The 27,744-nt window shown below is 44.3% G+C and overlaps 1 protein-coding gene across 2 annotated transcripts in view; it reads right to left on the bottom strand.

The window, feature by feature from the left end:
- LOC132250084 (glutamate receptor ionotropic, NMDA 2B-like) overlaps positions 1 to 27,744 on the bottom strand; it is a 204,243-nt gene that overhangs the window by 131,289 nt on the left and 45,210 nt on the right. For both annotated transcript variants that reach the window (XM_059726263.1, XM_059726264.1), the window contains exon 2: positions 15,425 to 15,853. In XM_059726263.1, coding sequence (XP_059582246.1) covers positions 15,425 to 15,835 — 411 coding nt within the window. In that variant the 5' untranslated portion in view covers positions 15,836 to 15,853. The remainder of the gene's footprint in view (positions 1 to 15,424; positions 15,854 to 27,744) is intronic.

Raw genomic sequence — 27,744 nt, 5'->3', positions numbered from 1 at the left:
TCTATGTGGCACTGGTCAGGCCACAGTTGGAGTACTGCGTCCAGTTTTGGGCACCGCACTTCAAGAGGGATGTGGACAACCTTGACAGTGTTCAGAGGAGGGCCACTCGTATAGTTAGGGGCCTACAGGAAAAGTCCTACGAGAAGAAACTGAGGGCCCTGGGTCTCTTCAACTCCGCAAGAGAAGGCTGACAGGTGATCTTGTGACTACCTACAAATTCATCGTGGGGGACAGCAAAGAATAGACGATGCTCTGTTTACCAGGGCACCCCTTGGAGTAACCAGGAACAATGGCCATAAATTAATGGAGAGCAGATTTAAGTTAGATATCAGGAAGAACTTCTTTATGGTAAGGGTTGCCAGAATTTGGAATGGGTTTATGAGGGAGGTGGTGCTCTCCCCTACCTTGGGGGTCTTCTAAGAGAAGGCTAGACATACACTTGGCTGGGGTTGTCTGACCCCAGCGCTCTTTCCTGCCCCGGGCAGGGGGTTGTACTCGATGATCTGCTAAGGTCCCTTCCAGCCCAAACATCTAAGAATCTGTGAATCTATTAAAATACTCCAAGCATGCCATTACTTGAGAACCCACAAGTTAGTGAGCAGTAAAGGCAGCCAATTGCAAGGATGGATCTGCTCTGCATTTAACCCAGCTTTGTGAAAGATCTCTGTACCATTTAAGTCTTATTTATAGTCATTAAGTATAAGTAGAACTTAAATCAACAAGTTCATCTCAGGTTTGTAATTTCCATATACATAGAGTGATTGTTAGTGAATAAATTAAACTTCCAAGCCATGGTTTGTGTAGAATTGAGGTTGGGCATCAACATTTTACACAGCTCTTTCACCAGATAGTTGGGTTGGGCCATTTAAATGCAGGAAAATAAATCAAGAATGGGCTCAGCTGCTTGAAATTTCTCCCCAAGCTTCTCCATCTCCTTTACCTATTTGTCACTGACATGGTGCACAATGCACACCTGAGTCTACAATGAAAGGATCACCAGCCTGCCAGGCTTGTGATGTGCAGAACTGTATTAACCGAGTAATTAAATCATTTCTGTAATTACTCTCATGCACTTATAAATAATTTAGGCCCACACATTCTCTTTGCCAGCCACAATGGAGAGTGAATACATGGAATAGGATGCAAAGGAAAAAGAGAAGAAATAATAATAATAACAGCACTTAACATTTATACAGCACTTTCCCTTTGTGGAAGCAAAATGCAAACAATAATTAATTAAGAGAAAAGGTAGAATGGCAGGCAGAAAGAGAGAGAGAGGGAGAGAAAGGGAGACAGAGAAGAGAACAGAACGGAAGCCAAAAGTGGTCAAGGAACAATATTTGAATGCACACAATGGCCACCTTGTAATAGTTAGCAGTAATTCTGCCCCACTGTCTACAAAGTTAATGTTACATAGTTCTCTAACCCTAATTTCTTTGTCACCACCACACGCCTGTGAGCTAGGAAGCAAGGCAGGGGATCTAGCTACACAGTGAGCAAGCACCAAAATAAACACACACAGGGGGCATGACAGAAAACTGAACTGAGAGTAATAATACACACACACACACCTGGAGGGGCCAACAGCTCCATCTCAGAGCCTCACTGCTATTTTTGTCAGTTCCCTCCAGCACAGAAGCTCAGCAGCAATTCTACTGGCCAGATTCCAGGGAGCTGGCAATCAGCAATGTGTGGGGGCTGGATGAGTCTCACCTGCTTGTCGCTGCAATTCTCTCTTCTCCCAGTATCCCATCCTAAAACTAGTAAAAAAGAGGATAAGTGGCTGCAGGAGGGCATGGCTGAATCAGCTCCATGGACACCTAATAAGAACTGCCAACATGAACAACAGAGGGCATTTATCTGCAGTCCCTTGATTTCTTGGACCCCAGCTTGAATCCCCTTCAAGCAACCTGATGATCAGAGGGCTGGTCCTTAGCTCTCACCACACCTGAATCCTCTTTACAGTATCTCAGGCTCTTCCTCAAAACTGTCAGGCACAAATCACTGGTCCCTTCTGAAAAGCGTGGGTGGGAATAAAAACTTATTAACAGACAGATCTCCCAGTCTGTTGAAAAGGTCTGTTTGGTAGATATGCGAAACTGATCATTAACAAGTTTGGCTAACTGAATGTATCCTTGTGAATTCATAAAACTCTGTAAACTTTGTTATATTATTATTAACCTTTTAATACATCATCTTCTCTCCTCCACACATCCTGTCTCATGCCTAGAGTTCTATGACATATTACTAAGGTTAGGACTAAAGCACTAAAAAGTCAGGAAATGCCACAATGCTTGTACAATCCTAATTCACCCCCTGCACAAACCCACACCCTTGTGCTTGTGCATTATGATGTTCCTTTTGATAAAACAATCACTCTTTCTTCTATGGGACTTCTGCCTCTCCCGATGGCAGACGGGGCGGGGACTCCCTTAATGAATAGCTATTCGATATTTGATTTTTTCCTCAGGGCTTTAGTGATCACATACCCTGCTCAGAAGACATAATTGTTCACTACCTTCTGGACATTTCTACAGTGCCCTTAACTCAGGAAAAAGGATGGCCTGTTGCTTATAGCATGTAACTGGGATATGGGAGATCATAGATTCAGAAAATTAAGGTTGGAAGGGACATCAGGAGGTCATCTAGTCCAAACCCCTGCTCAAAGCAGAACCATCCCCAACTAGATCATGCCAGCCAAGGCTCTGTCTAGACAGGTCTTAAAAACCTCCAAGGATGGAGATTCCACCACCTCTCTGGGTAACCTGTTCCAGTGTTTTACTACCCTCCTCCTAGTAAGAAAATTTTTCCTAATATCTAACCTAAACTTCCCTTGCTGTAACTTGAGACCATTGCTCCTTGTCCTGTCATCTGCCACCACTGAGAACAGTATAGCTCCATCATTTTTGGAACCACCCTTCAAATAATTGAAGACTGCTATTAAATACCCCTTCGATCTCCTCTTCTCTAGACAAAATAAGCACAGTTCCCTCAGCCTCTCCTCAAAAGTCACGTGCCCCAGTACCTTCACCATTTTCATTGCCCTCTGCTGGACTCTCTCCAATTTGTCCACATTCTTTCTGTAGTGGGGTCCCCAAAACTGGATGCAGTACTCCAAATGTGGCCTCATCAGTGCTGAACAGAGAGAAGAATTACTTCCCTCAAGTCTACTGGCAACACTTCTACTAATGCAGCCTAGTATGTTGTTTGCCTTCTTTACAATAAGGGCGCACTGTTGGCTCATATTCAGATACTTGTCCACTATAACACCCAAGTCTTTTTCTGCAGATCGGGTTCAGTTCTTTTCTCTTCCATGGGCTTTTTGTTTGGCCTTGTCAGGTCACTTAGCCTCTCTGTACCAAGGTTTATCCCTTTAAAAATGAAGAAAATAGCAATATTCTGTCACAGCGGTGTTCTGAAGATAAACACATTAGAGGCAGCATGACATCCACGTACCGTAGCAAGGGACTCCATATAAGAATCTAAAAAAGACAGTATCTGACAGCTTCATTAAAGATGAATGAAATTATTTTCATAGCACCTATGTGAGGGGAGTGTTGAGGCTGGTCCTTTTGTTCAGAGGGAGAACAGAGGCACAGAGAGATTAAGGCAAGGGTGGGTAAAATGTAGCTCGCAAGCCATATCCAGCCCACCTATTGATTCTATCTGGCTCACAGGAGGGTGGCATGGGTGGTGGCTCTAGCACCAGCCTCTGCTGGTGCTGAAGGGTACGCTGGGCAGAAACTGCCCTACCTGCCTGCCTGCCCACCCTTCTGGCTCCACACAACAGGCCCTGAGTGAGCCATGCTCAGGCACCGGTGCCCCTGCTTGGGCTGGGCTGGCAGTACCTCACCTGCCTGTGGCTTGGGAGCCTGTGGCAATGCTGAGGGTACTCACAGAGAGGCACATCAGAGGCTTCATTCTTCCCATTGAGCGAGTTTGTTTTTCTTTAACCTAATTGTCAATATACAAGATTAAGACTTTAATCTAAGCTATTATGCTCAGGATTTATTCTGATCCTCTACCTAAGCTACTCAAAAAATCAGAACAAAAATTATTTTTTGAAGTAAAATTCAATATTTTATAGTAGAAGTTTAATTTTTACCATACGATTTTTTTTATCTCTAATTTGTTAAAGTGATATCTTCGCGTTTTATTTTGTGTGTGCAACTGTGACAGGGCTCTTGGTGCATCTGTCACTTTAAGAGAAGAGGCTGCTCAGAAAGCAGCCTGCAGATGTGTCAGCCAATTACAGAGTCTTCTGACTGGAAGGGGGCTGGGCTTGAGGCATATAAGCCCAAAGCCTGAGCTGGTCAAGGACTGTAGCCCTGGGAGCCCAAGAGAGAGAAGCTACTGGCAGCAGGACTCCTAGTAGAACAACTGAGCTGGAGTAAGCAGCATGGAGATTGGAAACAGGCAGACCTGAGAACAGGATCAGTTGAGCCCACAGCCTGGAGAGGCAGGCCTTGGAAGAGATAGACTTGGGAACAGGGGTGGGTGAGCCTGTAGCCCATAGAAGGGCAGAGCCTGGGGCTGGAGGGCCCAGAGTGCAGCCTGTGGGGCCAGGGGGCCAAAGCCCAGAGAGGAGCATATTTCAATAGAGCCAGGGAGCCCAGACATCTGGAGCACCAAGAGAGACGAGCATCAGCAAGGCCAAGAGAGCCCAAAGATCTCAACTGGCCTAGTAGTGGAGCCAGGGTAGACTGAAGATCAGGGATTGCTGCCAGAGACTGCTGGGACTGGGGAGAATGGAGATCTCAACTGGCCTAGGAGCAGGACCAAGGTCTAGGGCAGGGGCGGGCAATTATTTTGGGCAGAAGGCCACTTACTGAGTTTTGGCAAGCCATCGTGGGCCACATGACAGGAGCCCAGGGCAGATAAATATTAATTTTCTAAATGTTTTAAGGGCCCTGCGGGCCAGACAGAGTGGCCTGGCGGGCTGCATCCAGCCCGCAGGCCACATTTTGCCCACCCCTGGTCTAGGGAGACTGAAGATCAGGGGCCACTGCCAGAGATGGAGAGGGCCAAGGAGCCTGTAGCCCAGGAGGGGCGAGAACTGGGGCTGGGAGCCCATAGCTCAGAAAGGACAAGTGTAAGGATGTCATCTGTGAGGAATGGGAGTGGGTATTGCCTTAAGGCAATGAGCATGGACACCTGTGGTCATGAGAGAGACCCATCTTGGGAAGCCCTGGGGCAATCTCCACAGATAATAACATCAAGGCATGGCAGTTGAGTCAAGGGGAGCTTGCCCAAGGAGAGTCATAAGTTGGCAAGGGCTGAGCGGCCACAAGGGGGTATCACGGCCACTCCCAGGATGAGCTCTTGCTACAGCAGCCCTCAACAGCTTGCCAAAACTCGTTAAGTGGCCCTCTAGCCAAAATAATTGCCCATCCCTAGATTCAGGTCAAAGGCTGCCTTAATTGCAGACCCAATGTGAGCTTCCTACAACCCAGCTTTTCATAGTACTTATGATTAGGTCACATTCAACATGTTCAAAGCATGGCTCCCACCGAGTCCAGTTGCAATTGTGAGTGCTCAGCACTTTTGCAAAGCACACTCCAGAGGCTTGAGCTGGGCACCCAGACAGTGAGTGCACACAATAAATGATGACCTGTGAGAAGCCTGGGTTTTAAGTATCCTAAACCATCAGAAATTTCATCTTGTAGCACCTTATTGATACCAAAGGGGTCAGCAGCAAGGTTAGACCCCTTAGATTGCCTCTGACACTTGAACTAATGGAGTAATTGAAAGCAGCAGTATTCTCTATGTAGTCCAGCATGAAAGGGGAATGGGAAATTTGCAGTGGGTCCAACAGATATTTGCTCACAGTGGAGGAACGGAAACAGTCGGGAATCTTGGGTTCCATTCCATGATCTGGAGGGGAATGTGCTCTAGTGAGTTATAAACTCTTAACCCAGATTGCTTTTTCCCTTCCAACCTGGCCTTGTTCCAGTCCTGTCTCTTTCCCATCCCTGTTCTTGTTCTAGTCCCAGTCTCCCCAGACAGCACTTGTTTTGGCCCTATGACCTCTCATATGCACACCCTGTTTTCTTATGATTTGTCCCCCGTAATCTGTTGGATTTTTAAAGGCTCTGGCCACCCAAACAGTGGCAGCCCCCGATTTTTAGTGGGCTAGGCCCACGGTCTTTTTAATTCAAATAGGTCCAGTCCCAGTCTCCTCCCATAACCAGTTCCAGTCTCCATTTCTCAGGCTTCTTACCCCAGTCCTGGTCATCCTGCCCAGCAAGGAGTGGTTTCACCCCTCTGAACTCTCTGCCCCAGCCTTAGTCTCCCTCTTGCTGCCTCATGTCCTTTTCTGACCTTTCCAGTTTCTTCTACACCTCCAGTTCTTTGTTCCTTAGCCAGTCCCAGTTTCCCCTTCTCAAGTCTTCATTTGATCTGCCTGTCTTCCAAGGTCGTAATTGGACACTGGAATTCCCTGGGTGGCAGCAGTACATGAGGCTGCAGCTGACAGTGACAAGGCCAGCAGAGCAGTTGCTGGTATTTTTGCAACCTTCCCAGGTTGCACCTCAGACCTGGTTCCTTGGTCACTCCACCTTTCATTGCACTACAGCTCCTCAAGCCATGTTTCCCTTTCCCATTAGTTCCCTGTCCTAATTTTTCTCCCTTGACTCCTTTGTCTCATCTCAATGTCTCCCCACTGGCTCCTTGTCCCAGGTCCTCTCCCTGCACTCCCACCAGCTCTCCATGTGATTTGTCTCTTCCCTTCCTAACTCTTTTCCCCTACCTGAATGGTTCTCAGTTCCATTCCCACTGCCCAGGCAGTCCTAGTGTCCCACTAAGTTCCTCATTTAATTTGTCTTTCTCACAGCTATTAGCTTCTCTCTTCCCTTCCCAGTTGCCAGCCCCTATGCCCAGCCAACCACAGAGCCCCTGGCTCTCAGTCCTAATCATTTTGCTGAGTCAGTCACAGTCACCCCTCAGTCCCCAGCTCCAGTCCCCAGCTCCTTGCTCAGCAAGTTGCCATCTCCATGACCAGTTCGCAATCCTAGCCTCCAACATCCCCAGCCTCCTTGCCCAGTCAACAGTTTTTCCATGTCCCAAGTCCCAGTCCACTTCCCCACACTAGCTTTCCATCCCAGGTTCTGCCATGTCCAGGAACCTTTTCCCAATCAATTCCTTCTCCTGATCCCCTGCTCTTCCAGGTTTGGCTCTTGCCATCTCAGCATCTGAATCAGGCAGTGTCTTCTATCTTGCTGTCTGAGTCCTACACGGACCTCACTGAAAGCTTGAAAGGACAGATTCCCTGCTTTCAGTCCTCTACCCAGTCCTGTGCAGTGAATAGCAGCCTAGAGATAAAACTGCTAGGGAATTCCTACAGAGCCCCAGCTGGATCATACCCAATTCAGACAAAATCCTGTAAGAAATGTAAGAACCTTTACAGAGCAAGGCTAATGGTGTTTATGAAAGCTTTTCACTTGGTCAAATTTTGGTAAATTTACACAGGCATGACAAAATCATGTCTCTGATAGTCAGTACACCCCTGCTCAAATCTCAAATCCTTCTTCCAAAGCATGCAGAGAAGCTAGATTTGACTAAGAAAGTCACCGACATTTTTTAACATGAAAAATAAATTACAAATATTTTCTCCAGTTTTATTCTGGGAATAAGCTGAATCATTTAGCTGAAATTTTCCAAAATATAAAAATGTTCTACCAAGGCAGGCAGAAATTTCAGCCTGGTGTGGTATTAGTTATAGGCAATTAAAATTAGGATCTTAGAATGGGAATAACTAGGCAACCTTAATAACAGGCAGTGCAATCAGCCTTGCCTATTATAATATTTCCTACACACCAGAGTTACTCAGATACCCACTCTTCAGCTTCTTCTCCTGAAGTTTAGACATTTTTATAAAAGCATCATATTTACTTCAATTAGAATAATTAATTAATCGGTACCCAACAATGAACTACATCTTTGCATTTAATAGACTTCAAAGCACTTTCCAGAAATATCATTATCTCCATTTTGTAGATGAAGAAACTGCAGCTGAGAGAGGTTGACTGACTTCCCCAAGTCATACTGCCAGTATGTTGAGTATGTTAAGAGTTGCCAATGGAACAGTGGCTTTTGGACTTCCAGACTTGTGCTGTATCTGCTGGCCACAATGCCTCCCACAGATAATCTGCCAGGTTTCATATACCTTCCTTTTCTCTCCTGTTTTTACATTCTCCGTCTAACTCCATTCCCTTAATTTTTTTTCCCAGTCTGCTTTTCCTGAAACTTCTGTTTATAATTAGCATGAGGAACATCGCAAATACGTGGCCAGGAGCTACAACTACAGCACAGGGAGGAAAGAATCATGACAGTTTGTTGGCGTTTTTTTAATTGCCTCACAGGTTTTATTTTAATAAAACTTTTCAATCATCCAAGGTTCAGAAAAAAGAACTCCTTTGCCTACTTCTCCCTCTTCATATATTCTCTGCCTTGCTGGCCTATTCTTCTTTCTAAGTTTGTCCATATTCCCTCCATACCCAGCCTGGCTAAGGGAGGCTTGATCCCTACTGCTCATTTTCAAAGGCTTAGTCCACTCTAAGTTTGAAATAAGTGATGTGGCTTCTACCACTTCCCAGAGAAGATTCCTCCACAGTCTAATAGAGCTTTCTGTGGACATTTTCCTTGATCTCCAGTTTCAATGCTCCTTTTGCTCAATTTCACCCCATTGCTCCTACTTAAACAGCTATAAGTTTTCCTCTCTTCAGTATATACCCACCCACTATCCACAGATCTTGACTACAGCCTCCCTTAGTAACTTTTTAGCCAAGCAACAATATATATATTGTATACATATATGCATCATATATATAGACACACACAGAGTATCTATCTCTCTGTATGTCTACCTATCTATCTTGTAATCTCTTCTCATGCATCAATCTCTCTAGGGCCTGAAAAACATTAAAGACTACAATATTATCTCTTCCTGTGTCCTCTATTTTTTCCAGGCCGTGTGATTTTAACTCCCTTAATTCCTTCATAATCCATTCCTGCCAAACCTGCTTAATGAAGCAAAATAAAAGGCAGAGTAAGAGATTCCCTGGAAAGAATTGTTTCTCTCTGTCCTGCAGTTACTGATGAATGACATAAGGATCTAAGGCAGCGGTATCAGTCAATTTCACACTCCAGGTTTTCAATTTCATTTTGAGGCCAGTTTGGGTAAGGACAAATTTGAGTGTAATTAATTTAGATTTTGTGAGACAAGAAACTGTTTGGGGTTGTATGAAAGGTCTGCTGTCTTCAGAATGGAGAAACTAATCTTCTCATCTGACTGGGGATGTCACAAATTGATTTAATACTTTTGTATTTAAAAAAAAAGTTGTTATAATAACCATTAAAAATAATGATGGGTCAGATCTCAAAAGGTCCCTAGGTTTTATTTAGATAAGTCCTCAGGGGTGTGGAGGTTTATCTAAATACCACCCACCTGCAAACTGGGGATAAAAAGCAGGGAAAAGCAGCTTTTCCCATGAGAATACCACAGCTGATCCCAAACAGGCTGGAACTGTCTATGAAACCAAACACACTTCCCACACACTTATTTCAATATTTCTTCTTCCAGCTGGAACCTAGCAGCAATGGGATTTAAAATAAAGTCTAGAGAGGTTAACTAAAGTTCTTCTGACCTCAAGATAGATTTTGAGGGCTACAATTCAAGCTATGAGGGAAGGTTTAGAATTTTATGTCATCTGAAGAAACAGTGCCGGAATAGAGTACAACAAAATCACAGTTGTCTTGGAAAACTAATTCCATGGTCTTGGACAGAGCAGATTATAAATAGCTATAAATGACCAAGGGAAGGATACCAACTCTGCATTTTTTTATTGTGATGTGATGTAGGCTAGGACAGCTTCATTATGGAGAGATGAGCTTTGTGGCACTACCTGGATTCTCCTTGCACTCAGAGGTGTCACTGGCCAGAATTGAGCCTTTCCCATCTCTGATGGGAAGAGTTATTATCATAATCATAAGTAAATACTGGGTTCATTATTTATCAGCTAGACAGAGCTATGATTTAGGGACAAAATAAAGCAAAAGTATTTTAAGTAAAAGATTTGGATCACACCTGAATTTAAAAAATTAAAGAATTAAAAAGGAACTACCATTTTAAAATATATGTTTTAAAGTTTTTTATCTTGTTATTTAATAGAACAGGTTAGGAAAGTTTTGATGAAACTCTTTCTATCAGGGAATGTAGTTCCAGCAAGAATTAAATGACTCCCAAAATCAAGTATGTTTTACTGAATTTTTGTTTTGGAAGGGGGAAAGTGAGGAATAGCCAATAATATTGAAATATCCTGTTTTTACATTTTCAGAACAAAATATTTTTATTCCCTTTTTCTAGGCTTTTTGTTTCAAAGTTCTGTATTTCAAAATTCTGTGCGATTGTATTTTTAGGTATAATAATAAAATGTCATGTAAAATAAAATGGAAATCAAAACAAAGTGTTCACTTTTGTCTAAATGAACTAGGTTCATAGGAAAGTAGGGCTGGAAGGGATCTCATGAGGGTATCTAGTCCAGCCCCCTGCACTGGGCAGGATCATGCCTGACTAAACCATCCCAGCTGAGGTTCTATCTAACCTGATGTTGACAATTTCCAGGGATTGAGATTCCACAATTTCTTTAGGAAGGCATGAGTGCTTTGAGTCAAGCAAACTGAACATTCTTCCAAAACTTCTTTCACAGGCAATCTTGAAATGTTCAGGTTTCATTTCTAATTAGAATGAAAACAAATTCTGAAATCTAAAAATGCTCCATGAAACAGGATTTCCATTCTCCACACAGCCCTAGCTAGCTAATTCTGAAAGCTTGAAAGTTAAAGCTTTTCTTAATTACACTAACCACAGGTCCTTATTTAACCATACTGTTTCTGTGTTTTCTCTTGGTTTCAGCACATGTACTGGATAGAGGGCTCCTGAAAAAAAAAGCCGTTGAGTTTTAACTATACAATCCCTGTAACTTTACCCAGTATTTTCCCTTGCATGGCATGTGCACAACTGCATTATTGTAAGGCTACTCAAAGTGAGCACTGGCAAGAGCGATGTGCAGGACCTGGGATGACATACCAGTGAGCACATCTGTTCAGAAATGAGATTTGTTGGCAGTACTACAACAGTCCCCGGGGCATTTTCTGCTCCTCCTCTTTCCCCTTCCATCATTAACTGGGTTGCTTTCCCACCTATCAAAAATAAATTATATTTAATAATTAAAGACACCAGTTGGCCAAGTGGTTTGTTTTTTTGGAATGTAACTGAGCCATATCTGATAAAATTGTAATTGGCCCAAACCAGAATGAACAATTCATTCTCTTTTCTTTTATTTTGTTATATTTTTCATTTCCATGAAGGTCTCTTTGCTTCTAAGTTCTGGCCAAAAGTGATAGCGGGAAATAGCAAAAATTTCATGAGGAAAAGTCCCTCCTAGATTTCCTGTCTTAGGTCTGCCAGTACAAGATACCGTTTTAGTTGCTTATCAGAATGAAACCTGGTTTGCAACCTCGATGGTTTACTTTCTGCTGCAGCTCATCCCTGTCAATCAGCTCCTTCCATGCTACAGCAGGACAGAATTTCTACTTAAAACCCAAACAGAGAGAAAAGAGAAACTCCATCCCCAGCACACGATTAGAGAACGTTGTTAGGTGGAGTGAAAAAAAAAAAACAGTTCATATAAAACAAAAACAAAACAAGAATAAGTGAGGTTTGGGTAAGAATTTTGAGCAAAGTGAAAAGATTAAGGAGTTCCACAAACACAAGTTTTTTGATCCATGGTACAAGAGGTTGGATATGGTGGATTATCACCTCCATGTCACCTATTCCAAGTTAACAGATCAGTAGTAACTGAAAATTATCTCCTTCTGATTCATGATCTTTCCAAAAGGATTCTGTGGTCTAAGTCCATTTCCTAGGTGACTGAGGTCTGTATTAAAACATTTACAGTGAGCAATAACTGGCACCATAATGCTGATAATCATAAGAGACTGCAAGGATTGAATTGGCAGTGAGAATTCAGCAAGTTTCTTACTGCTTAGGGTGGTCTCTCCACAGAAAGTTTCAGGTACATTGTACTGGTAAGAAGCTTGTACTGGTGATGCCTGAGCTGTACTTGTTCCCAAAGATAAATACTGGGCTCAATATCCAAAGAGATTACTTAGCCATTTTCTCCAGTGCTAAATTATAGATGTAATGCACATATTAAAGAGGTGGAAATGGATGCATTAGCACTAAGAAAAGAAAGAATAAAAATGTATGCAAAAGACTATATATACATATATGCATACACCCACCACACAAATAGTTATAATTCCAAAAAGATCCAGTAAAAATCATTATTACACATATAAAAACAAAATTAATATAATACTAAGGTTGTGAATTTGAACAAAAGCCAGTCAAAATAATGCAAAAATAGAAGTCCAACAGCATAATTAATTCTGCCACGTTACACTCAGGACCAGATTCTATTCCACCTATTGGGTATCTAAATGGACTTAGGTGTCTAAGGGTGATTCTAGTCCAAACAGTTGAGGTCCTGAAAATTCAGTAATGCATCTATTTGTGTAATGCAGCATTCACTATCTGACCCTTAAGGGAAGTAAGTGCTGCAGATTTAATAACCTAACCTGTCACACATAATATGCACAATGTGGTAGAGTCAACTTTTAAGCTGGAATCTTGTTGGATTTATTTTTTAATCTCCTACCTTTTGGGTTCCACACTGTCCAACTTAATGTTGCATCAAAATAAATTGTTTGTACTTGGACTTAAATTTGCTGAGCTAAAGCCATGAAATTCCAATGGCAGTAAATCAGAATTTCATATGCATCTTTTGCAAGAGAACATGGTCTGAACCTTTTTTTTTTTTAAATGGTTTAAAAAAACACTAAGAAACTGCACAGTTTACTTTATGCAGTTTCACAGATTTTGATCTGTGGTTTACTACAGGCGTGCATAAAATAGGTGCACCATTATGGAGTTGAAAATAAGGGTCTGGACCTCTGAAAGGCTGCATAGTCTGCCACAACTGATTTCTGTGGAAGTTAAGGACATTCAGCACCTCACAGGAAGTACAGAGTGCCTTGCAGGATCATGCCGTAACTGAACAACTCATTTAGAGTAATCTGACTAAAAAACAATCGAGATTAGACATTATCATTCAGCTGTGTGGAAATGGATCATTAAGCACTTAGTAGTATAACTTCATTATTTTTAATGAAATATAATACTGTGTGTATATCTGAACAGCTCTCTTTCTCTCCCTCCCTATATTTACACACATACATATATACTATTCAATTTACCAAGTAACTCTTATCCATTAAGGATTACCCACTTATGAAGTCAACCATTTTGAGTTATGTTTTGGTTTTTTTTAAAGAATCTTCTAGATTTTTTATAAAACTGGTAACTTTTCATTTAAGCTGCTTGCAAATGTACAAAAGGGGAATGTGGTAAAAAGGAATTTTGCAAAGAAAAGAGACCCCAGTCTTCATCTCCCCAGAGTGTCCTGCCCACTCCCAATATTTCCCGTAGAAATCAATGGGCAACATAGAACATTAGGGCCACATGCTGCCTTCCCAGGTGAAAATACATGAGCAGGTATTATTTTTATATATATATATATATATATATATATATATATATATATATGAAAACTCAATGAGCCAAATTCCACTACAAGTATAAATGTGCTTTAAACCCACCAACGTCACTGATATTGTTCACAATCAAAATATGGACCACCAAATTTAAAACCATGGGACCCAATTTTCCAGTGCATTGTATCCAGTGTTGTCATCTGCACCTGTGTACAGCCAGTGTAAAATGCTACCGTTCCATTCCAGGCATGTTCTATATCTGTTTTTCCCTAGTTTTGCTGACTGACGGAAGTGCAAGGCCATAGCGAATCAAGCCCAGAGCTGTTGACAGATGCTCCTCTCAGATGGAAAGGGCTGGGTGGGGCCATGGTATACAGAGCTGATCAGTTGGCAAGAAAAAAAGTGTTTTTGAATAATTTATTATTTTCATTCAAAGACTGATTAAAAAAACGAATAAATTACTTGCTGAATGTTATTTGTCCAACTATAAAGCTGCTCAAATAATGAGGGGGAAAAAAGTATTTGTCATTAATTTATTCCTAACTATGCAAAATATGGATTAATTATTCACAAGACAATTATTCACAATCAATTAGTTCAAATTTCTCAGACTAACAGAAATCATTCTAAGGAAATGTTTCCTTAATGGCCAGCTTACATTTTCCCTCATACAATTACATCCAATTGTGTCTCGTTATAACTCTCAGATACCTTAAAGTTAATCTGCAAAGAGAGAAAGCGTGGGGTTTGTCAAAAGCTATTGGCCTATAGGCTTTTTTGCAGGGAGAAGCACTTGGTGCAGAAGAACAGGGCTACTATACCCTAACGCCCCACTAGGATAGAGCAGCCAAGGGCCTATTGCAGCTTATTCTGGCTAGCAGTGGCCTCAAGGGACTAAACCTATGCCACATGGAGATTGCTGGAGTATGCTGCAACTCATCCCATGCCTACCACTTCCTCTACACCTGTGCCACATGAGAGTCAGTGCTGGGTCCAGCTATGTTGACTCTATGCCAGATGACAGCTCTCCTAAGCTAGGGGAAATATCAGCAGGCCAGAACTGGCTGCACTCCCACCCCTTTACTGTGTTCACAGGGAATCTGGCCAACTGGAGGGAAGGTTAGAGGGGGGAGCTGTTTGCTTTCTGCAGTAGAAACTCAAGTCTTATCTTTGCTGAAATGCAGTTTGTTGACTGAGAAACTAGTGAAATTAGAATAACAAAACAAAATGAAAGATATGCTAAATGGAACTGAGAAAGGATCATTAGTCAGACTGGTCTGTCCTGGGGTTTTGTTTGCTTGTTAATACCTATTTAACTCCAATAAGTAATTAATGCTTTGGAAAGAGCATGGCTTTATTAAACCTTCGCTCCTCACCTTCTTTCAATTAAGATGTGAGAGGTCACAGTAACCATCCCTGAGACCTCCCAGAGGACCGGGACCCCTCCCAGCTAAACCCTGAAATTTCAAAGGTAAAATAAAAGGGCGGGGGGGAAATCTTAAAAAAAAAATCACAACTCTAAAGGGTTCTTTATACTTTACAAAGAAAAAAAAGTATTGAAATCCCCTTCCACAGTGGATCCCTTTCCACAGCTCTTCTCTCCTTGGTCTTTGTATACTTCAGATAATTCTGCACAGATAGTATGCTCCTCTTAGCTGTAATGCAACCGTTCTACATATATTTGGTTCTTTTAATTTTTTCTTGAAGCAAATCTCTCCAGCCCCATAACCACTTGGCCACCTGATAGGTTATTTCTCAGTATATGAAGCTTAACCATTCAGATTCATCATGGAAGAAAGCTCATTTCTACCTTGTCTGCCATGATCATGGAGGAGCCTCCATGGATGCCCAGGATGGGTGTGAGGGTCTGGGCAGAAATGAAGTCCAGGATCTGGGCAATGGCTTCCTGGTCTGTGTCATCAGCAAACACCACACCTTGAATCTTCCGGTCTGACATGAGGTCACAGATGCGAGTGATGATGCTCTTGGGGTCTGTCTCATTCATGGCCACCAGTTCGACCCGGGGCACCACTGAGAGGTGATGGAAGTCATCTTTCTCGTGGGCATCCTTGATGGCCACTTCGTCTGAGGTACCCACGAGAATGACAGCAACACCAATGCTGGGGTGGCTCTTCTGGGCATGGGCCCCACCACCCGTTGTTGCTAGGACTGCCAACACCAGCCAAAACTGTGGAGAATAGCACTCTGCCCTGGGCCTCATCTTCAGCTCTTACACTCCCTAAAAAAAAAAGGAGAAGAGAGAAGGAAAGAGAAAGTGATTAACTAACAAATCCATTCAGCAATCAGCCTTCAAGGCAGATCATTGATCCATGGGGTGCAAAAGCCCCACTTCTAGTCAGACTTTTGGTCCATGCTGGTGTCCAGCACCTAGGCCTAGTCCAAACTCCACAAAAAATCAACAAGAGTCTCTCCATTAATTTCAGCGGGCTTTGGATGAAAACATCCAGGAGCAACCTTTGTTTAAGAGTTCAGAGGAAGAGAGAGGTAGGAAGAGAGAAGAAAGAGACTGGAGAGTTAAGGGATTCAGCAAAGAATACACAACTTGTCATCACTAAGGCCTGGTTTTACCTTAGACTCAAGCCAACAGTAACAGGAAATTATTGTCCTCTCATGGCTATTCAGCTGCCTTTGTGAAACAAGGTGGTGCTGTCAGCCCTGTATCTGTGTGTATGCCTCCAGCACAAAAGCTATTGTCACACACTTACCACCAGTTTTCCCTTTGGGCAGTATTGAGAGGCCAAAGACTGACTGAAAAGCTCTTGGAGGCAGAACTCCCCTCTCAACTCAGTCTGCGGTCCCCCCTTCCCCACAGATGTAAGTCAAGTCACACTGGCAGGGGCAGGGCATGTGAGTATGGCCACAGTAACGACACCTAAGCCACTTTGTGGGAGTGGAGACACAATTCATCAGCATGGCTCATAGTGCAGATGGCCAATTATGCATTGCTATATAGCAAATGGGAGACTCTTCCTCCTAAACCCATTTAGGGGCCATCTTTAGCCTGAAGCATAAAATCCATTGTCCCTTATAAATGTTTATTGCCAGGTGGTGTAACTGCAGATCTTCCTGTGAGCCACAACCTGAAAATGTCAACTTCTTTTTTTAAACAACAGTTAGAAATAGCAAAGACCTATTAGGTCATCAGTTCAACCCCTGGCTGTGTCAGATGGCTCCCTGCAGGACAGTTGATAGTTTATTCAGTCTTGCTTTAATAAGACTTAACATTTATATCGTACCTTTCATTTTCAAAGCCCTTTAAAAACTTTAACTAATTAATCTTCATAATACCTCTTTGAGGTATTATCATCGTCAGTTTACAGATCTGGAAACCAGAACACTGTGCTTAATCTATGACTAGCCTACAACCACCAAGGAAACAAAGGCTTGCTGGAATTAGAACTCAAGCACTCCTGCTTCCCAGGCCCATACCCAGCTCAAGAGACCATTTCACTCTCTGAAAGGAGCTTCATGCATTTCAAATTATGGAAGGCTGTTCATTAAATGGATGGATCTCATGAAGCTATTCATCTTAATAATCCATTCTGCAACAGTGATCTAAATGATAGCTACACCAGAATTTCCTTTAAACGACACCAGCTGTCATCATCTTGTACTTGTGTTGTAGAGAAGATAAAATAGGAGTGACCAACTGGATATCCCTGTACTGGTCATTACTTAACATACTTCTATCAAACCTCCTTCCCTCTCCAGGTGCACAGACAGTATATCCATAACAGCAGTAATGAGACTGACAGGACCTTGGAGAAGGTTGAAAACAATCCAGCTTTATGTTCTGTTGCCCGGCATGGAGTCAATACCTTATTGTAGAACATTGTTGCTTGTGTGGTCAACTCACGACTAGTTTTCTACTTGTACTGTTTAGAACTGTTTTCTCCTGATAATGCTTAGAAGAAAGTTTAAGTTCAGTTCATGGTCTCTTATTTCCAGGCCAGACAAGGAGTGCATACACTGCATTAATACCATCAGATAAATAAATAGATGATAAATATTCACAGAAGGAACCAAATCTACTTATAGACTGAAAGGACTGTGGGGATGAAATTTCAATCGATTCCAGCCTTTCTTCTCGATTCCCTTTCTGAGAACAAGCTCACAGGGAGAACCAAGAGATTTTGAGAGTTTGGCAAAACGAACAGTGAACTCCACTGCAGCAGGACTGTTATCCTCCAATTACGAGTCACCAAATTAGATTCCTTCACAGTGAAATGCAGTCCCCACTACTGCGACACTTTATTAACTTTAATACACTTTCCACTCTCTCATTCTCGCTCTCTCACTTTAATGTTATATTTACTCTCTTTCAGATATGTCTCCTGTGATCTCTCTGTTTATTCTCACATTGGATATTACACTTGATTAGGCAATAGCTATTTGTGATGCTCACAGAACAGAATCTGGTTTTACAGGGGCCCTGTTTTACACTATGTATATATCGAACAGCTTTACAAAGCACTGAATTGGACACTAGTAATGCAGGAGCTATGCTGACAAATGTGATAGCTGTTCTGCATTCACACCCAACAACAAACTTGTTTTGTCAGAATGGGAGATGGGGGCACCTCTTATATAGTTCCATTCAACTAGGGCAGGGTTTTTCAACCTTTTTTAACAAGAGTACCCCTTCTGCCTCAAAGTTTCAGCTCATGTCCCCTTTATATTTTTTCTTGGTTTTAAGGGGGAGGGGGCAGATAAAGGCCCCCATGATGAAGGAGGGAGTGGGGCAGGGGCAGGTGCAGCACAGCTGGGGTGGAGTGAGGGAGGGAGCCGTAAGAGTGGTTCATCTGGAATGTGGGGGGAGGGTCTGGGGGGCACATGCCTCCCAGATCTGTACATGGGGTGGAGGCAGCTGCTGCTACAGGCTGGACTCTGCACCCCACTGCCCCAAGACGCCAGGCAGGCAGGGGACACACACACACACACACACACACACAGACATGGACACAGACACAGACATACGCACACACACACAGACAGACATGTGGAGATGCGTGCACGCGCACACACACACACACACACACACACCAGCAGGTAAGTGTTTGTGGGGGGAAGGGGTGGGGGAGAGGGAAGGGGCTGTGGGGGCAGATCAAGGGGTGGGGAAGTGTGTCTCTGTGCCTGCTCCCAGGAGCAGGGCCAGGGGGGGTGAGGGCAGTGGTGCACCCCTGTGGGACACATACACGCCATCCAGATGGCTGGGGGGGGAGCGGGACTAGCACACGACAGCCACCACCCCCACATGCCACCGCTGCCACACCGCTTTGCCATGGCCAGTTGCATGTGTGGCTCTGCAGGCTGCTGACAGGCGGTACGCAAGGTGCAAGGCGCATTAGCAGCCCACGGAGTCACACGTGTCACCAGTCGCAGGAAAGTGGCGCAGGGCATGGCAGCACCACCAGCATGGGATGGTGGCAGTTGCTGTGTGCAAGCCCTGCCCTCCCTCCCCCCAGGCAGCCGGGCAGTGCATCTGCACCTGGCAGAGGTGCATCACTGCCCTTGGCCCCCCGCCCCCACACTGCTCCTGGGAGTGGGCACAGACAGCGAGCTGAGGTAGGGAATGGGGAGGCGCCACGGTATGCTGTGTGGGGCTGGCAGCGCCTGGCGTGCCCCTCTCTTTCCCCCTCCCCCAGGTAAGAAGCAAAGTATGGGAAGGCACCAGGGGAGAGGCTGCCACCATGTCCCAAGGCGTGATCCATCCCTGCCCACCCACCCACGCATACCCACTATGTCCTTTCTAAGTACCCCTGGGGGTACGCATACCCCCGGTTGACAATCCCTGAACTAGGGCAATCACTAACTTCCATCTGAATGAGCCAGGCAAAAAGGAACTCATGCCCAGATCCCTAAGGTCCTGAGGTTTCACTCCACTTAGTGTTGTAACAACTAACCCAAGGGTTTCAAACAGTTGGCCCATGAACTGGATCCTGCCCACAAAGCCGTCATCTGGTTCACAAAGCTCCTAGAGGGGTCAGAAATTCAGGGGCATAGCAAGTGGGGATGAAGGCCAATGCCAAAACCTAGGGTATGAAGCCCCACGGGGGGGAGGTGGGGGGTGTCGATAGTGGGGTCAGAGAGACAAATGCATTAACCCCCACACCCAGATCCACCCCTGGGGTCGGATGAGTTTGACAGCCCTGGTTTAAGCCATAAGCAACCTGCCATCTGGTGAAATATTCAGCCCTGGGCTAAATGCCCAGCCTTCCCAACTGATGCATGAAGATAGGTGCCTAGGAAAGGGATTTTCAGAAGACTGCTATTTGCCTGAGTTAACCAGGTGGCGAGTGCTGAGGAGAAGGGTGGGGAGAAGAAGGGGGCTACCTGACTGACAGGCCAGAGACAGGTACCATCCTCTGCTCATGATCCTCAGCCATAGACCTTCTCCTTGTGGTGTGAAGGAGACAAAGGCCCCCTCTACATGTTACAGGTATTGCACAATTGACTGATTAATTGCGCAGTTACTTAAGACCAGCTACACATGCAAAGTAGCTATTACATGATAAAAAGCTCCAATGAGCTATAAAATTAGACCTTGAAAATGTGTACTAAGTTTATAGCTGGTTGCTATAGAGCTCTAATTTGCATGTGTAGCAGGGTCTTGCCAGCAGCCAAGGAGCCCTGGCAGCTGACAGGGCTCCCAGCCACAGGGGTGCATCATGCCCAATCTGAAACCCCCAGGCTCTGGGGATCATGGCTGTCATGATTCCTAGGGCACCAGGGTACATGAAACCCCTAAGCTCTAGGGATTGAGAGAGCTGTGATCCTTAAGGTTTGTGGGGGTCATGAAAACCCTGAGACCTAGGGATCACAGCTGCCTCAATCCCCAGGTCTTGGGGATTTCACGGACCCCTGAGCCCTAGAAATCATGGCTGCCTTCATCCCCAGGGCTCAGGGATTTCACACACCCCCAAGCCTGGAAGACTGCAGCTGCTGTGATCCCCCAGACCCAGGGGTGCATGGGGCATCCTGCAGCTGAGACCCCCTCAGCTGAGAGGGCTCCGAGCCACAGGAGCTTGCTTCTTGCTGGTGCTGGGGGAGCCTGGGATGGGGTTCCCACTGGACCAGTGATAAGGCATGATGGGATCTAAAGCTTAATCCCACAATCAAACCTCCTGCCATGCATGTGTGGCATGGCAGGAGGCACGATTGCGTGAATCACGCAGTAGATCCCATCACACCTTTACCTGCATTTGTAGAGGGGGCCAGAGACATATGCAGTCATACCATGGTTTGTCATTGAGCTCCTCCCCAGAAACTGTCCCAACTTTATTTACAGTCCCTCTAATACACCCTGTCTAGTAGGTGTGGGGGACCAGGACTCTGTGATTATAAATACACTCCTGGCATTATTATTATTATTTATAATAATATATCCCACCCTAACTAGAAATGCTCAGGGCAGCTTGCAATAAATAAGGAACAGGCCACAGGTAAGAAACAAGAGTAGGCTCCCCAAAACTTGAAAACTGCACCCTATCTCCCCAGTTCCACTTTCTGCCTTGCATTCATAAAAGTAAATTCTCCAGTCAGTCCTAGCAGTCCCAACTTCTTCCCACTCCCCTCACCACACAGGCCCGCACACTCCTACTCCACTCCTTCATACTCAGGGGCGATCCCTTCCCTCTCTCCCAATGTCCCTCCCAAGCCTGCAGCCCCCTCTCCTACAGGTCTGCAGCTATGCCCCAAAACATATAACTCCTTGTCCTCCTCCCAACAAGCATAACATTAAATTCAAAGGAACCATTAAAAGGAGACAACAGAAAGACCCTCTGGCCCCACCGAAGGACAACACCAAAAGGCACCCTTGAAAGTGGTCCTTCAGTGACACCCCAAGGCAGCACATGCCTAGGTACATGCCCAGGGACAGCTGCCAGCTCTCCAGCCCTCCAGAATGACTGGGTCCTTCTCCTTCATTTTGGGTGGCCAAAATGGCAGGACAGTCATTCAGAAAGCTAATGCCACATCTGAAACCCTCCCTCCCTCTGCATCCTGCTCACACTCAATCTCTTTCTCATGTTTACCTTATGTTTCCCTGTTCCTCTGTCTTGTGCGGATGTTTTGCAGCCCCTCCAGTTGGGTACGGTCTGCCTCCAACACTCCTAATGCAAAGGCTGGCAGGTAACAATGTTAGGCATGTTCTGAGCATACCTATGGGCCCTGCTGAGAAGAAAGGTGGGGGACTACCTAAATGTGTTTGTTGTGCTCAGAGCCTCAGAAGTTTTGGCTTCAGCTATGCTCATTAGTTGTCGGGTGACATCAGCACTTAGGGTGCTTTGCAAATGTCAACCCACAGAAACTCAGGAGCCTACACAATCACATGGTATCTGAAGAGAAGCTCTGAAAATGTCAGTGATGCCTAAATGAAATATTCTGGCACTTAAAAGCACCTTAAGAATATGGGCCTAAAAAGCTTACAGGCTACTACTCAGAACTGTAAGGTCTGATACCTCACAATCAATCAGGCTTCAAAAGGGACAAGACAGACACCAGTCTCCCTTCCAATGGGTAAGACATTTGTTTCTAGCCGAATTTAATAAAGCAGACAGCACCATATCTAGAGACTCCTGGTGGCCCCAGGAGAACTTTTAGTATCGGGCATCCCTTCGCCAGAGATAATGATAATAATAATCTTTATTTTCACTATTTTCAGACCCCCTTTCTGTCCAGGCCGGGGGAGGCCACCTGGTTTGCCCATGCCTGTGTCCAGCCCTGCAGACACTGCAATGAAAGCTTTTCATGTAATTCACAGTCATACCTGAACTCGCTGGGAGGGGAATTTGGGTGGGGAGGAAGAGATGTGTTGGGTTCTTTTGGGTGTTTAAGGCCCACACTACTGGGCTCATGGTACTAAACAGAACAGGTTAATGATCACAAAAACAGCGCTCTTAGACATTTGGTCAAATTCTAAAGACTGTTTGGTTGTCTGTGTTTGTAGCCTTTACAATCTGCTCTTCATGTGAATTGCTTCTCCTTACAGAAAAGTTAGGATCAAGGATACTACTCATGCTAACACCCCTATTCACACATGACTAAAAGTGTTTGAGTATAAATAAGAATATTCCTTAGCAATTATTCACAGTTTTGTTTCAAAATAAAGTTTAAGCCATCTAATCAAGAAGCAGAAACAAAAGGAATGGTTCATGGCTAACATCGCTGGTGTAATCTTTTTACAGACAAATCAGTGAATACTTGAAAATAACAAACATGGGCACAGAAATTAGGACTGATTCACATGTTTTAAAAGGGCCCATTTTTTTAAATAGAATACTGACAGGTACTGTATTTTCTCAAATACAACACATCCCAGAATATAATACGCACAACTTTTTTGAAAGGCAGAATTTAGAAAAAAAGATTTTTCAAAAAGTATAGCTGCATAGAACAAGGACAGAGCCTAATCTTCGGGTGACTCACCCTCTTTTTCTTGCTTAACTAAACCTGAAACCCTAGCTGCTGCTGAAGATTGATCTCCATAGGTAGATCTATGATTTTGAAACGAGCTAAAGAGTTTCCAACGCTGTGAAAAAGGAAGAGGGAGACCATGAGCAGATACTAGAGGGCAAAATTGCCCAAATAAAGGTTAGCTTAATTAGTGGAACATCAAGACCATTAAAAAGGAGGGATGATCATGAATACCTGTGGAGTGAAGAACAATGAGCTGTTAAGTCAACTGACTCTGTCAGTTGGCTGAATAATAAGACTAGCTTTTCAGGTGATAATCAATGAAAAATTGCATTAATACTTCTGATAAAGTTTCTTTAAAACATTTTATCTGTAAATTATTTGGCACATACAGTATCCAGGATGATGATGCTAAATGAAGTGTTTTGGGCTACATTTGTGGTTTTGCCACTTCTAAGCAAAGTACCTATCCCAAACATAACTTCTCCCCAATAAAACCATTTATACATCACCACAAATTCATATGTTATCTCTATGTCTCTTTCTCTGAGATATCTAATATGTGATAGTCTGCACAGGGCTGTCCCTAGGGTACAGAGAATCAGGGCAACTGCCTCAGGCCCCGCACTTTGAGTGGCCCCATGGAGCCAGGCAAAGCGGCCATGGCCCCTCCCACAGGGCCCACCTGATGCTGGTGGCTCTGTCCCACGCCACAGAAGAAGCGCAGAGACCACCCTCCCAGGTGCAGGGGAGACCCAGCCCATACCCCACCTTTGCAAAGGTCCCACAGGCCCTGCATGGTATTAATGGGGCCCCACACTGGCTGATTTGCCCTGGGTCCTGCACCCCCTTAGGGTCGGCCCTGGGTGTGAGACAATGATTTTATAGGTGTGTGGCAGGACACTGTTGGTGGCTGCCACTTTAAGGGCTGAGACAAGCAGCCAGCAGGTGCTTGATTGTGACAACCATTTTAGAACTCTGGCTGCCTATATAAACAGAGCACTTCGCTGCTGGCAGGCCAGGTAGAAACAATGCCTGGCTGAAAAGCTGTACAAAACCTCTTAGAGGTAAGGGCAGGAGCTTAAGGGGATGGTTTGGAGGCTCCTGATCCTGGGCATGACCTAAAACTGCACCCTGCTGGGCGTGGGTGGCCTGGTGGGGCTCTCGGTAGCACAGGAGCCCCCAGGAAATGCCAGGCCACTACCACCCTGGTGAAAGGTGGGTTGGGGTGCCTTAACCCCTAGCCCCCACAATACTGTAGATATGAGGGGGCCAAGCATGGCTATGGTCACCTTAGCCCAAAGAAGGTATAAGACCCAGATGGGGCCAGGCATGGCTATGGCCACCTGAGCCCCCACTGGGGAGGGAAGCCCCTTGGCCCCAGTGAGGGGGTAGAGATGAGGAGCCCCAGTGAGGGGGTAGAAATGAGGAGCCCCAGTGAGGGGGAAACCAAAGGGCTGGGAGCCCAATATGTGTGTGTGAGTGTGTATAGAGTTGCCCCGGGAGGGGCCAGGTCAAGTTTGGACCCGGTCGGGTAATTAACTGGCCACTACCCAGGTAAGGGCCATGGGATAGGCCCAAAAAACTGTACATCTGCCACCCAAGGCATGCGTTAGGTAAAGCCTATGGCCAAAGGGGCCTGCTCCGAGAGGGAGCAAGGCAGTACAAGTTGTCGATGTGTGAAAGAGATCCCGTGAGAGGGCGTGGAGTGTGAGACTCCCTAGTGAGAGGAGGGCAGTATGAATGTGTGTGTGTCTGAGGCCTGACAACAAGGGCTAAGCTTGGTTCGGCTGTAGGCTGAGAGCACTGTGTTATCTGGATGCTATCTGCAAGGCTTGGGCTGTGGTGTAGGGGAGGAATGGAGCCGCAGATAGCGCCCCCTGGCATCAGGGTAAGAATAGGCAGCCCCCTGCCTAATTAACACCATAATTATGTATCGTCAAGGCATGGCAGGTGAGGAGGTGGGCAGCTGACCCAGAAACAGATGGGCGGGCCAATGGCAAACTGGCCCTGAGAGCACCCCCTGTTACAAGGCGCATGCATGCACACGCACGTGTGTGTGGATATGTGTACATACACATGCCTGTAAAATAATGTTATGTATATACTCTCAGTTCACTCCCCATTAAAATGCACCCATCCTTGTAGTGGAACATAGCGTCTATTTAGCATTGCCCAACAACATTACACAATCATTGTTAGGAGAGGAAGTGAAGAATAATTTCTTCAATTGAAATTGCAAGGAGAATGTAGGTAGGCAGAAAGTAATTTCTCAGATTGGAATTTGGCCACAGCCCAAGGACTAACACTTAAGTGCCACTGGAGCTTTATTTGACATTGTATTTTATTAAATGGATTATATCTAAGATGACTATTAAGCAAAAATTATAACACAAAATACAATTGAGTGATTTATAGGTATTTCTATATGGTATTTCAAAATATTGTATAGATTAAAGCACATAAACTCTTTCTGTTGAGGAGGAAGATGACTCAGTGAAGGATGCCCCTCTAGTCTGTAAGCCTACCTAAGAGCACAGTGCCTGCTGGTGGGGTGGGTGACAGTTTAAAGGACATTTCCTGGGAAATTATTTCATTTCATGGTCAGAAAGAAAAGCATCATCTGTTCAACTGCTGCTGTCACTTACTATAGAACCCTGCATTTCCTTTGGAAGTCTCAAATTCAGGTGCTTTCTAAAGCCTGCCCTGTTGATAATTGCTGAAAAGGTCACAGCCCTAGACAGTATGACTTAAAACATCATTATCTTAACTCCATTACTAATTTCTGAATCAAATCTATGCTAATTCCTAGCTATGACCTAATTCTTCATTATAAACCAGGTTCCCTTGCTAACCATAACCCTCAGGCCCAATAAAAACTCCCAAAACTACAAACCATCCTCAGCCACTCTATTAGCAGTAAATCTACCTCACACCTAAAAACTCATGCTAGCCCAGAGTATAAACCAATCACCAGTCATGATCAGGAAGAAATACATCTCACCACAGATACAGTAAAACAAAGTGGAAGCATTATACAAGTTCCTAAGCACTCATGGCACAGCCTTGTCAGATTCCAGTGAATCTGCAAATTCTGCTAAATACCTTGTCGCACAATAACATGAAAGAGAAAAAGGAATATCCTCCTCTGCAGCATCTGGCATTAAGAATAATTGAGGACAAGGAGACCATTAGTATGTCCATGTAGTGAGGGAAACTTGATACTACAAAGCCACTGAGCTGTTTTGGATTAGAAATCTTGGCATCTCTAGATTAAAGAAGAGCCTTATTTCTGGTTACCTGGTGGGGGGAAAAAAAGAAACTTTGCTATATTTATTTTTTTGTTTAGCTGTTTCCCAGATGAATTAAAAGAGTTCAGCAGACCTCTGGGGGAGAAAAGAGCAAAACTAGTGGGATACACTAAACCATCATTTCTGAAAAGTGGGGCTTAAGTCATAAATCATGTTATGTGGCACTCAGGTTTGAAACAGAAGGAAGATGCAAGTCAAGAATGAGATCCATTGGCAAAGCTGTGTGAGCACCAGTCTAGAATAGCAGCAGGTAGTGTAAATCAGGATAAGCAGGACTATGCATGCAGCCCAATTCTGGGATAGCTGGGCATGCCATGAGCACTGAAGGGCATTAATAGAAATATGGAGAGCTCGGGCTGAAAGAAGCAAGATTGCTCTCAGGGACAGTGATGACTTGATATTGTGAAGAGCCACAGCTCTGCCTCTGCTTGCCTAATATTTCATCCCTAAATGTCCTCTACTCCCGATACCCTAATCTCTGACAATCCACTTCACCTTTGTGTTCCTCTGATCTCTTTCCCATCTTCTTCTGTGCCTTTTCTCAGGCTGGAACAGCCTTCTATACTCATGCTCCTCTCACCCCTTCAAAACCATCCTCAAAACCAACCTTTTTTGTAGTCAGATCCCCTCTGCAGACCTCCCCCAGAAATATAAAGCATTAATAAGCTGCATATCTTACATAACAAGAATTGCAGGCTGTTCTCTGGTCTAACTGTTGTCTTGCCATATCACCATTCAACCCCTCTGTTTCTGTCATCCCTTATGCTTTTGTTGGTGGTGTTATTATCACTAATCATTTACATGACAGTAGTCCCTTGATCAGGATCATAGCCCAATTGTTCCAGGCCCGTTATAGAGATGAAGACAGAGTCCCAGCCGCAGAGAACATTGTGCTTAATTTATATACTAAACTATTCAGGGAAAGCATGAGGCATTTTTTATTTGTCTCTGAGGTGCATATGTGCTTTGGGTGCTGAAAAAATGAAATTAAGAAAAATAAAGAATAATATTCATGTATTCAGTTGGTGAGGAACCAGAGCAGCTAGTGACATCCAAAAGTGTCATATAGCATTGTGTGCAAGATTTCTTCAGGACAACAATCAGAATCATTCAAAGAGTCAGGTGAATTCTCCCCAGGGCATGTTTGTAACTGTAGAAGAGAACTGGTGCAATTTCATTTATTTTAACCATTTTTGAAACCCAGTTACATTCTGACCATGTTGTACAAATGTTCTTTTACAAGAATAATAAAAACATAAGTCTTATCAGAATGGTTCTTTTCTCTCCTCCATCAGTCTTTTCTCTCTCTCTCTCTCTCTCTCTGTCTTTCTCCCTTTTTCCATTTCACATCCCATTGTATTTTAATGCAGTGTTTTTTCTTCCC

This window comes from Alligator mississippiensis, chromosome 4, assembly GCF_030867095.1.
Source record: "Alligator mississippiensis isolate rAllMis1 chromosome 4, rAllMis1, whole genome shotgun sequence".
Taxonomy (NCBI): Eukaryota; Metazoa; Chordata; order Crocodylia; family Alligatoridae; genus Alligator; species Alligator mississippiensis.
The sequence above is the reverse complement of the archived record's forward strand: the minus strand, read 5'-3'. Positions and strand labels throughout refer to the sequence as shown.